The following is a 12,920-nucleotide window of genomic DNA, read 5'->3' as shown; positions in this document are numbered from 1 at the left end:
GAGTTTGCCATGATGACCTACATTTCCATCCATAGAAGATGGCGATTGTGCAGGAACTGTCAAAAACGCCTTATTTCGATGAGGGGTGATTTGCAATGGCCGGCTCAATCTCCCAATTTGTCCCCTTGCATTTTTCCCATGGAGTTTTCTGAGGTCCCGCGGTTATGTGGACCGTCCAAGGACCCTTCAAGATAAAAAAACAAGATCCAGGAAGAAATTGCCAACATAACACCTTCTATGCTTGAAAGGGTAAGGACAAACACCACAAATCGGTACATTCAATGTATCTAGAATGGGGGACGTCACCTGCATGATTTACTCTTCAAAACTACGTAAAACAAAACTTTAGGAATGTTCTTACATTGTAAAAACCAAATAAAGTTTGTCTGACTCATACAATGAGTTTTATTAAGCTTTGAAAAAAGGAAGTTATGCTACCCCACCCTGTACAAAAACCACTTGAAAAATTTTAAGTAACTCATCCGATATTCAAAACATTATTAAACCTTCTCGTTAACACCACATAAAAAATTTGAACTCTCTAATCCTTTTTAAGTACAAACACCAATTTATTAATATATATATATATATAAATGTAGTTAGATTCTATTTAATAAGGAAAACGCTGGTAACCAGCTAAATAATGATTTAATTTATCTGTGATGCAAATGAACACTTTGACCACGGACTAAAATTAATTTGACCGGCTTTTAATGAAGACCCGAGTATATACAAGTTAATTACAGCAACATTTTAAACACACCGGGGATTAAGCTTTGAATTAAAATAATTAAACCTATTTAATGAAACCTGATCATGTATGGATTTTCGGAATGAAATCTTTATTAATAAAAAAACTGCAAGCGGTAGGCATTTGAGCTTTTTACTATCAATACATTTTACATATATTCTACTTTAAGTATAAAGAAGACGTTTGGCGTGTTAACATTAGCTCAATCTCTATAATACTTAAACACAAAGCAGTTTTTGCCAAGTGTAGGTAACTATAGAAAGTAAAAGACACTCGACTCACCTTCTGAGCCACAAACAGCTCATAGACGACACAGATGCCAGTAATGGTAATGCCTTGTTCTTTGCACAACATTGCGGTCGTGACAGCCACCATAGAACAACCCAGCCATCTCCATCCTACAACATAGTGAATGATATACAGTGATTGTTATGGTCGTGACAGCCACCATAGAACAACCCAGCCATCTCCATCCTACAACATAGTGAATGATATACAGTGATTGTTATGGTCGTGACAGCCACCATAGAACAACCCAGCCATCTCCAACCTAAAACATAGTGAATAATATACAGCGATTGTTATGGTCGAGACAGCCACCATAGAACAACCCAGCCATCTCCATCCTACAACATAGTGAATGATATACTGTGATTGTTATGAGAGCGTTTTACTAAATTGTCGTTATTTTAAACTTTTTTTTCTCTTTCTCTAACCTAGTAAGCTGTTTGGAAGGATTAGATAAGTATTCGATCAAAATTTTTAAAAATAACAGAGCAAATGAAGACAATTTTGTTTTTAATTTTGTTGCTCCAGGGAACAATCGACAATCATTGTTTAAAGTCCAACCTCAAAACTTAAAACGACCATAGTCCAAAGGTATTTTAAGTACATGAATGTGTAATGTTTTATGATCTGTCTTTATGTAACATTACCCATTAGTTTCATGTGGTTTTGAGTTCCTTCTGAACAAATATACACTTAGATATGCTGACAGAAAAATACACATAATAATATTTCAATTGCTTGATTTTTCAAAATTATTTGATGTTTCCTTTGTCTTTAAATATCTTGGTTCATAAGATTGTACTGTTTTGCATGACGAAAAAAAGCAAATATTTGTGCACGATTTATTAACTTTACGGAATATATATATTTGACATTATACCTACTAGTCTTCCAATAATCATAATTTACACACCTGTAGATCGTTTCCTCTTTGTTGACTTCGCATATAGGATAAACGCAACCAAGAAAAACACAGAAGAAAGAGTCTCCGCCCTTCCAACGACTCCTGTCACCTGCAAACAGAAAGAAATAATCTAGAAAATTATTAATACCCATATCAATTCATCAAAAATTCAGGTTACATAGAGAAACATTGTAGCCTGTTGTAAGTGGTGTACAGAGCGCCTGTACATGTAAGATATATTGGATGTTCAACAGAGGCCTGTTCAGTACAGTATCTAGTGGTCGTGTAGTACGTTGTACCGGATGTACCTGTGTAATGAATTACCATTTGGTCTTGTAGGCTACTACCACTTTGATTTATCAACAGTTTAACTGGAAATTTAACTGAGTGATTCGTAAAATATTGGGATTAGAGAAAAAAGTAGTCTTTAAAAGTGTCAACATAATTGCGTTACAAATAATTTACAATATACAAAATACTCGTTTACTTTTGTTGGGTTGATACTTGGAGAAGATAAAATCTGCAAACTCGTAATTTAGAAAGAACAAAAAAAATGTATTTGTGTAGTTTGAAGCGAAAGAAATTTAAATTTCCATGAATCAAAGTCTTCCAGTAACCACTGCAATCTCTAGATTTTGCGAAAAATAATCGTATACATAGTTTAACTTAAAATAAGCTACTCAGATTTAGAGGCGTACTTCTTCTTGTTAATTTTTTAAGTTAACATTTTGACCTTTTGAGTAGGTCACCTGTTCCGATACAAGTTCTCTGATTGAAGATTAATGGTCCTTTCTAGCTGTCAAACCCTTTTAGCACAACAGGGGTTAGCGTCTTTAAGTTAGGAGTTAAGTTATAAGAAATGTTTCCTTAACTGCTATTAAATGACTGCATTAAGTGAAAATAGTCAAATTTAGTAAACTGGCTGTACAATTCTGTTTACTACTGTACTGCTTAAAATGTTCCCTTCATTTTCGGTTTCTAATGATAATTTAATTGACTTAAGAGAGTTTTATTTCACATAAACATATAAAAAGTACAGTTTAATGTATTTTTTACTTGTAAAAAATACTAATAAAAATATTAAACCATGAATACTTCAGCAACATAATACGATAAAAACCGAAATATAACACAACCAAGCACACCTAGAGAGGCAGAGAGAGGTGGATTATAAAGTTGAGAACTCTAATACACTCAAACTCTAAGCCCGAGTTGAGGTTAATGATGATAATCCAGGCCTGTATACCACAGTCCATTGTCTCTCAAATATCATCCGAATTAAGAGATTATGTATGATTACTAACTAAAATATCCACAAATGTTAAAGAGTACGTACTTGTTTGATAAAATTCTGTTCTGCCTGTACAAAAACTTTCCGAGAATTGTTGCTTGCAATATAGTTTAATTTAAAGTGGGTGGGTGGGGGGGGGGGTAATTTATTTAGCAACCACCAGAACACATTGTTTAGTATTATAACGCTCAAACAGATAACACAAAACTAATGAAACGATAATTAATCCATTTATTACATGTCAAGAATGAGCTAATGATGAATTTAATCAGCTCTTCAAAATGATATTATCCTAACCTACACATTATATTGTTAATATGATTATTTCAGAATTAATTAAAAACTCTTTAATAAAATTTGTCTATTTTTTTCCCTGTAAGAACGATAAATAGTTATTCAAACCAAAGGTAAATATTACGTACAACACACATACATATGTATAAAAATGATAGGTTATATCTTTAAAAGTCTTTGATTTATTGAATCTTCAACCTACGTATTTATTAGTAGAACCTACGTAGAAAAGCCATACATGTTGTCCCTTGTAAAATAAACAAAATAAAAGTACTGTAGTAGGTAAAATATTTATAAATATTAACAATAAACTATAAAATATAGTTATGAGATAAATAAGTACAAAACTCACCGCCTCAGTATGTATGGGATGTACGGCGAACAACATGGCAGACACAAAACTCGATATTTCTGGCAGAAACATGGTGCACATTCTGAAACACATTATTGAAAATCAGAGCTGAGCTTTGTTGATAAAATATTTCAATTTTAATCTCGGTCAGACTTTGCTGAGTATTTGTTATTGAAACATGTCGAACAGTGTCTGTCAGCATTTTCCCCGTCCGATAGCAAATTTTAAAATACAAATATCATTTTTCTTTAATGTTTGTTTAGGTAGCATTGGAGTTCATTTCATTACTGTATGACATAAATTTTAAATGTATAGACAATGACCTTCAAGTGTATTACAAGTAAAAAGTTATTACATAAAAGTTATTACATAAGAGTTTATTACATAAAAGTATATCCATAAATACAAGGAATACTAAATCACCATTTCTACATTTTTAGTTTTAAAAGCGTACACGAAATACATAAAACGGATCTAATTTTTGGTGTTGTTAAACATCCTCAAACTAAAAAAAAATATATAATGGTGACAATTGTTTCGAATAGTAAGAAACACACGTATAATATTTAGTTGGAAAAATCACTAAATTTAATATACAGCGTTTGGATGGTAATACTCGAAATTAAACACTTATAACGAAGATTACAGTGGGGAAGAAACGAAAACAGGGGGACACGAATCAATTATGTATCAGCCATGAAAACAAGAAGTTTAAGGCCTGTAGTATACATAAATGCACGAATAGTGTTTTTATAAAATTACCCAAAATCCGATTCCTTACGTCAAATAGCAAGGAGGACGTTTAAAATTTATAGCAAAGATGTGCACTTTAAACAAAAATATGTTAACGTACATCAGATTCATAATTTTCGTTTAACATATTACAAAGTTTATTAATTTTATTCATAACACTGTTTAATAATTGAGAAACCTCTTCAAACGATCGTTAATCGGTTGTTAATATTTACGATTATATTTTAGCTATAAAAAATCTAAATTAGGTAATGAAGCTATTATTGATCTACTTTCTGTACTCGATCAATGGCTTAATCAATACAACTTGCAAGTTTTTCCCGGATTTTTAATCTACAAAGATAATTGATTTTAAAGGTCCAGGCAATACTGTAGTTTAACAATCCAACATAACTTTAAGGAAATGAATAATTAACGAGTCTGTATCGATATGAATAATTGACGAGTCTGTATCGATAGAAATTATTAACGAGTCTGTATCGATATAAATGATTAACGAGTCTGTATCGATATAAATTATTAACGAGTCTGTCTCGATATAAATAATTAACGAGTCTGTATCGATATAAATTATTAACGAGTCTGTCTCGATATAAATAATTAACGAGTCTGTATCGATATAAATTATTAACGAGTCTGTATCGATATAAATTATTAACGAGTCTGTCTCGATATAAACTATTAACGAGTCTGTATCGATATAAATTATTAACGAGTCTGTATCGATATAAATTATTAACGAGTCTGTATCGATATACATTTTTTAACGATTCTGTCTCGAAATAAATTATTAACGAGTCTGTATCGATATAAATTATTAACGAGTCTGTATCGATATAAACCACGCACTCCCTTGACTCGAAGTGGGTTTTATAAATCAGACGGCGAGTAAGCGATTTACCCGAGGTGCCAAACCCAATATCGAGAGTGGTTGGATGATCAAACGAGAGATTCGAGCTCTCTGAGATACGTGAGCTGGGCTAAATCTTTTTGTCAATACTGACAGCAAGGCCTGCCCCAGCTCTCCATCTAGCTTTACCGGATGTGTGATCGATAACTATGTACACACTTTAAATATTATTCACAATGTGCTGTATTATACTCCGTTCACTAAATTTAGGTGGTTTCAGGGGAAGAAATTTATTCCCTTCACTTGAATCTTACCTTGAAAATAATTACTCAACAGCTGATTAAGGAACATACATTAAATACAAATTAAGTGGTGGATGAACTTCTCCTCAAACCGCCTAAAAATTGGGAACAAAGTATAGTAGAAGATTTTCTGCGAGAAGAGCAATTTTAAATTTGAAATTTGTAGGTTGTGTAGGAAATTTAACTTTTATGAAATTATAACTAATATAATACTTTATGGAACCAATTGAAATGTTAGATTTTACACTAACAATTGGTAAGTTTACGCTAGGTAATTCTTAGTGCAATCGAGCTTGTTTAATTGTTCAATATTTTGTTTTATAAATCTCTTTTTGCACATATTCAGTTAAAATCAATTGATGAGATTAGATTGATTTAATTTTAACCATAATTCAAAATAATACATAGCAGATATACAGTATAAATTTTTGAAGAAAATACCGGCACTTAAACAATCTTTGTTACTGAAGTTCGCTAATATAATATACATGCGCACTTAAAGAATCTTTGTTACTGAAGTTCACTAATATAATATACATGCGACTAAAACTAAGTATTTATCAAATTTATTTGTAAGAAATTATTACCAAACTAAGAAATAGGATTCATCTTTAGTAGAATACTTATTTCATACAATCTATATATACTTAGCACAAAAAGGGGCTTCATTGTAACATACCTTTTCAGCCTATATAGATCTTTGAAAGTGAACTCTAGAAATCAGCTAAACCAGATAGACACTAAATTCTTTAATAGATTAAATTGCAAGTTTGAAAATTTCAACTAAAAAAAAGAATTCAATGGACATTTAAAGGTTAAGAATTAGTTTTGAACCCTAAACAAATGCTCAATTTGGGCATGTGTCTCTTTGTACAACTTTTAATCCATACTGTCTTGAAAGGTCTACTTTCGTTTCGACAAAAATATTGCGGAAAGGCAAAATATTGGAACACTTTGTGACAAGAACGTATTTTATTCGTAATCAGATTTAATTAGAACATATTCATAAGTGTAGCTCTCAAACTACCATTTCCCTCAGGGGAAGGCTGACCCCATTGTGTGACTGTTCCTATTGTCTTAGATAATATGTGGACAAGAACAAAGGTAAGGAAACATGACTTTGATGCAAGTACTATTTGATTTGACCGGCTGGATGTGACGTAGTTGGAATTGAATGTAGCTGTTCAAATATCTTGTAGTGTGCAGGACCCTTATGAACATACACTTATGACATACACTTATCAACATACCCTTTGATCAAGGTAGTTTGAAGTATGAATAAGTACTGATTGTCCATCTATTGATACTACTATGATTGAATGTAAATGTTTAAATAATCCTGGCTGGCGTTACAACAATGAATAAGGAATTATGTGTATTGGGGAACCCTACTTTTACCGAAATTTATTAGAACAAAATCTATTCACACTTAATTATCACATGTGGCAAGAAGGATGGGCAATGTATTGACTAAAGAAAAAAATGTTTATCAATGATAACAATACGTTTTAACAGTTGATCCAATATTCAACCTAAGATTCTTTACAGACTAAAAAAAATGATGTGAATAGCTATTGTGAATGGTTTTATCAGCTCGGAAGAGTTGAATTTCAAGAACAAATTTGAATTTTATACAACGTAATCAATTTCGATTTATTGCATGTGCTTAAAAATATATCAGTTTCTTCAGGCAGAGTATATTTACATGTAACAGTTATAAAAGTGAATGTAAAAATGTCCTAATAAACGAGAAAGAGAATTCGCTCGCAGATTTTAATTTGATTACTGGAGGAAACTAATATTTTCTCTCGGTCCCAGGATTCTTTAACTTTTCTCAACTCCGTTTATTTATAGAATAACTTGATTATCTCGATATCACGGTTGATCATAAAACTCTTTTAACTGCATTATTCGAAAATCCGTTTATTTAAAATTGTTCTTACATTTCCCCAATAAATTACTGTAAAGTATTCTATTGATAAGACATAACGGTTTTGACATTTCAATATTTGTGCCATTAGTTTAGCTCCAACACATGTTTTGGAATTTCAGAATATTAACATGTGCTGTTGTATAATTGTTGGTTTTAATGTTCAGTGTTCATGTTGAAACAATAAAAAAAGGTTGTACAATTATTTTGTTCTTGATTATTTAATGATATTTTCTCTCTATCAAAGTATTTAACAAAGTTGTCCTCTCTTTTAACTATAATTCTAAATATCAAACCTCAAGACACATTCAGATTTTAAAAAAAGAAAATAATTCAAAGTAAAATCTCTTCATATTTGGTACAACTCAAGCCTGATGCTAAAATGTATTCTAACCACTCTGATTCTCACCTGTCTAATCATATTACAATTCATTTACCAAAATGGACACCAATAATTCCCTGGAGTAAGTTTTTAATAGTTAGAAAACATTTTCACAACTGGACTTTGAAGAACTGAAAATCACATAATTCTTTCTCTGTAAATACTTGAGCGATACTTTTATCATCAAATAACAAATCAGTCAGTTTACATTTATAATATTATGAAGAATAAAAATTATAAAACAAAAACCTATGTTAACTTATGATATATTGGACAGAAAAATGCTATTTTTCTCCCAATGATAGTGGGAAAATTCCACAATGTCCCTCTCGGTTTTTTTCGCCGATGGAAATAAATCTTCAGGGAAAGGATAATAATCCCTCTTTATCCCACGCCCCACCCTAAACACTGAAGTCTACACACCTGCAAGTTCCTCTATATATCTCTGTGGAAAACATCATGGGTTTTCAATGTTTATCAAAATACACATAGCAATTTATTGATAAATATATGAATTATCATTAAATATTATTGTTATACAGTGTATAAATTAAGTATTGAAACAAATCTGTATTTTTAAACCGAAATAGATAGAAATATTCTGTTTGTGACATTGGTTCTTAACAAAGGATCCGCAATTTTTTACATCAAAATATTTAACAGGGTAGGGGGAGACTTATTTTTTTCAAACGGCAACCCCTATAGTGACCCCTCATTATGAAGGATTTGTCAAGACATAAGTAATGGTGCAAACCTGAAGTCGATACGTCACACCTAGCCAAAATGGCAGGTATTTAAAAATTGTATTGGGTGAAAAGGCACCCATTCCACCAAAGTCAAATTTTGAAATACTTGCAATTTTGGCTAGGGGTGAGATATCTACCTCGAGTTTGCGTCATTGTATTTCTTTTTAAAAACCCTTCAAAATGAGGTGTCACTCAATACGGGTGGCTCTTTGAAAAACACAAGTTACCCCCTACCCTGTTAAGGGGGTTAAAAAATATTTTTGATGTAAACAATTTCTGAACCTTTGCTTAACAATCAATGTCGCAGACAGAATATCTCTATTTTGGTAAAAAAAAAAATATTTCCCATATTTGTTAAATTTGTGCTTTTTCCAGTTTTGTTATTTTTCTTTATACTCATAATAGATATTTGTGCAACTAGTGAGCAAAGTGAGCAATTGCCTCACTCGAGATAAATCCTTTCTCAGGCCGTAGGCGAGTGAGAAATGGTTTCTCGAGTGAGGCGATTGCACTTTGCACTTGAGTTGCACATTATATTGTTCCTATAGTTACCATAAAACAAATAAATAGGTAAAGAAACGTGCCTTCACGTTGCAAATCTGGAGTGAGACAATGTTAACATTGTCTCACTCTAATTACAATGTTAACATTGTCACACTGATTAGCGAATTGGCCACTTTCGTGCCTTCACGTTACAAATCTGGAGTGAGAAAAAGTGGTTAGAGTGAGACAATGTTAACATTGTCTCCCTGATGAGCGAATTGGCCACTTTACTTTCTCAAATCAGTGAGAGAACATGTACATTGTTAGGTAACTGTTTGAAAAATGGTTTTTACAGTTGAAAGAAACTACAAACAAACTTTATATCAATCCAATTTAAAACACAAGAGTAGCTTATGGCCAAATATCCCGAATAATTAAAAGCCGAGAAAATTACACCTTATGTCAAGCGTATTTAGCATGTTCGATCAATAGCGGGGCGTGACTCTTAATAATCAAAAGTGTGTTTATAACCGTTGTATAATCCAAGCCAAGTTATACGGGCTGCATGAGCTTGCGCCATAAAAACCTGAGATATTATTGCGGGGTGAATATGAACGACTCTTAACTCTCGCCTCACTTGATGCATTTGGTTTGCACTTACTGTCTTTATTCAAGCTGTGCACAACATTTCTAGCGAGAACCGTTTTTGTCCCGATTTTACCCGGGCAATGTTAATGACCGCTATAAATTACGTCGCCGGCCATAACAATGACCGGGGGTGTTGTAGCCATGGAAATATTTATTGTGTCGATGGGCCTAGGAAATAATTACCAGAGTTTTAATCCTCTTTGTCATCGATGGGCGGGCATGATTTCGAGTTTAAATGGTGCGAATGAAATTATTATAATCACTTACTATATTATTTTAAATGGATAAAATACGTTCCGTGTGTCGTTCTGAATGTGCTGTTTAAAGTTAAGACACTCTTGATTTTCTTATCGTAAAGTACAAACATTATTTTACTTTCTAAGGAAATGCGTTTTTCTAAGTGTAGTGCATATAGGTTTGAGAGTTAAAAACAAAAACGATAGTAATGCAGGTGCGATGCAGAGGAAATATTAACTTTTGAAGGCCATTTAACGTTCTATTCCCTGAAAAATTTAGGATTAAATATAGTCTGATATTAAAAAATAACTATTGACATTTTCACCAACGTTAAAAGTAGTTTAAAATACACAAGTATATTTCGTATAGGTTACATCACAAATTAAAGGATGTTTAGTAACAACAATAGCCTTTAGAAATGTTACAATTACCATTAGGAACTAATTTTACTCCTAACATGACAGTATCAATTTTCGCATCATAGTAAACATTTGTGCACTAATTGGAAACATAGCGTAAAATGGCAAAGCTATCAATTAATTTAGTACAACAATATCAAACTAATTGAACATCAAAGCTAATCAGAATCATGTAAACGAGATTCAATGTGAAATATCAGTTTGAGCTAACATATGTGATATCCATCTTATGACCATTCAATGTGAAACTGTAATTGTTAATTTATCCAATCAACTGATATTTACATTATCTAAAATTAACACGTTTCATGTTCATTATTTTTTCTCCAACAATTGTCATTTTATCTCCATTGAAATCACATTGTTATACGTTAATAATATAATTTAAATACAGACATATGTGTTTAATTTGAACTTGTGTGAATAATAATACAGTTACTGTTTTGTGGTTATATTACTACCGATAGTAATAAAATAAGTCCACATGCGGAAATGCTATTTCATTCAAATGAGAAGGATTGTGTGACGGAATAAGAACATGCTTAATTGGTTGAAAAAGATCAATAACTCAAGCGTCAGAGAAATTCTCAAGAACCAAGAACTAAGAAATAGTTTACTAGGGAAAGTGTTAATTTATATTAATGCGTACTTTACATTTTTGTACCTTTATCTAAAATTTGGTATGAGCTTTCAAGCGTACCAATAAATTAAGTTTTCCAATGTAGTTTCTAATTATAGGGAATAAGTATTAAAATGAACAAATTTATCTTCATGTGTAATTTCGATCATGATTTATATTGCTAAATATATGCTAGTGTAATGTTTTTGGGTATTTAAGAAATAATCATGTTATGAGAACGAGTTTTGAATTGTGACTACGTAAAAATCAAGTTTTGTTACCCAAAATAATAAAAAATATAATACGAGTAAATATTACCCTTAACAAACAGCAAAAACTCCTTAGCATACAAAATTAATTAGCGTAGCAACGTTCATTTCCACCTATTAAAACAAACTAATCGATTTCAAAGTCTGCTAAAACTATATTTGAGTGAATCCAAATTGAAAATAGGTTGTAAAAATTTATGAAATAGTAACTAGAAGACGTGAAGTGGAGAACGAGCTAGAGCCTTGATATAGATTTTCGCCTCTAAGGGAGGTGTGGGGTAGGTTTGGGCGGTGTTGGTCCGGGGGGGGGAGTTGGGGGAGTTTCCTCCCTTTCTGCTCTCAATGGCAAGGGAAGACTGGCGATTAATTACACTGAAACCAACGCACTTGATAGAAACATGCTTCATAATACAGAACCTTGCGAGTTAATCCTTTTCAATATTATTTAGGAGAGATTTCAATAAAGGTTTTATGAGTGTTTTTAATTGAAAGTGAGGATTGCTTGGGAGGCCTTGTAAAAACGAAAACGAAATTTGATTCAGCGAATCGTACAAAAGGATTACTTACGCCCATGTTGAGAATAATTGATGGGATAGTTATACAGTATAACTAGTTCTGTGTATGGAATTTTATCGAGTGAATCGAACAACAAGGTTTACTAGTGACATTTATTTTGTAAATCATACAATGAGGTTTACAACGATTTGTGCAAGGTATCATCGTACGAGGGTTATTAATGTACGTGTAGGGAGAACTTTATTGAGCGAATCATGCAATAAGGTTTACGACTGTTCGTGTAGGGACACATTGATTGACTGGAATCATGCAGCAAGGATTACTGTTCGTGTAGGGACAACTTGATTGGATGAAATCATGCAGCAAGGATTACTGTTCGTGTAGGGACAACTTGATTGGATGGAATCATGCAGCAAGGATTACTGTTCGTGTAGGGACAACTTGATTGGATGAAATCATGCAGCAAGGATTACTGTTCGTGTAGGGACAACTTGATTGGATGAAATCATGCAGCAAGGATTACTGTTCGTGTAGGGACAACTCGATTGGATGGAATCATGCAGAAAGGATTACTGTTCGTGTAGGGACAACTTGATTGGATGGAATCATGCAGAAAGGATTACTGTTCGTGTAGGGACAACTTGATTGAGTGGAATCATGCTGCAAGGATTGCTGTTCGTGTAGGGACAAAGTGATCGAGTGGAATGATGCTGCAAGGATTGCTGTTCGTGTAGGGACAAATTTATTGAGTGGAATCGTACAAACAGAATCATGACAGTTCAAGTAAGGAAAAATTTAATGGGCGAAGCATGCAGCAAGGATTTCTGCCAATGTAGGGACGAATTGATTGAGTGGACTCATGTTAAATGATTGTTTATAAAGCTTA

The 12,920-nt window shown here is 32.5% G+C and overlaps 1 protein-coding gene across 3 annotated transcripts in view; it reads right to left on the bottom strand.

The window, feature by feature from the left end:
- Positions 1-12,920, bottom strand: part of LOC128987363 (protein O-mannosyl-transferase Tmtc3) — a 262,549-nt gene that overhangs the window by 42,738 nt on the left and 206,891 nt on the right. For all 3 annotated transcript variants that reach the window (XM_054408171.1, XM_054408169.1, XM_054408168.1), the window contains exons 4-6: positions 3,881-3,962; positions 1,953-2,052; positions 1,034-1,149 (exon numbers count right to left, since the gene is read on the bottom strand). In XM_054408171.1, coding sequence (XP_054264146.1) covers positions 1,034-1,149; positions 1,953-2,052; positions 3,881-3,962 — 298 coding nt within the window. The remainder of the gene's footprint in view (positions 1-1,033; positions 1,150-1,952; positions 2,053-3,880; positions 3,963-12,920) is intronic.

The sequence above is a fragment of the Macrosteles quadrilineatus genome, unplaced genomic scaffold (assembly GCF_028750875.1).
Source record: "Macrosteles quadrilineatus isolate MER2022 unplaced genomic scaffold, UCM_ALF_1.0 Scaffold_2__2_contigs__length_208266976, whole genome shotgun sequence".
Lineage (NCBI taxonomy): Eukaryota > Metazoa > Arthropoda > Insecta > Hemiptera > Cicadellidae > Macrosteles > Macrosteles quadrilineatus.
Note: the sequence above shows the minus strand (reverse complement) of the source record. Positions and strands in the feature narration are given on the sequence as shown.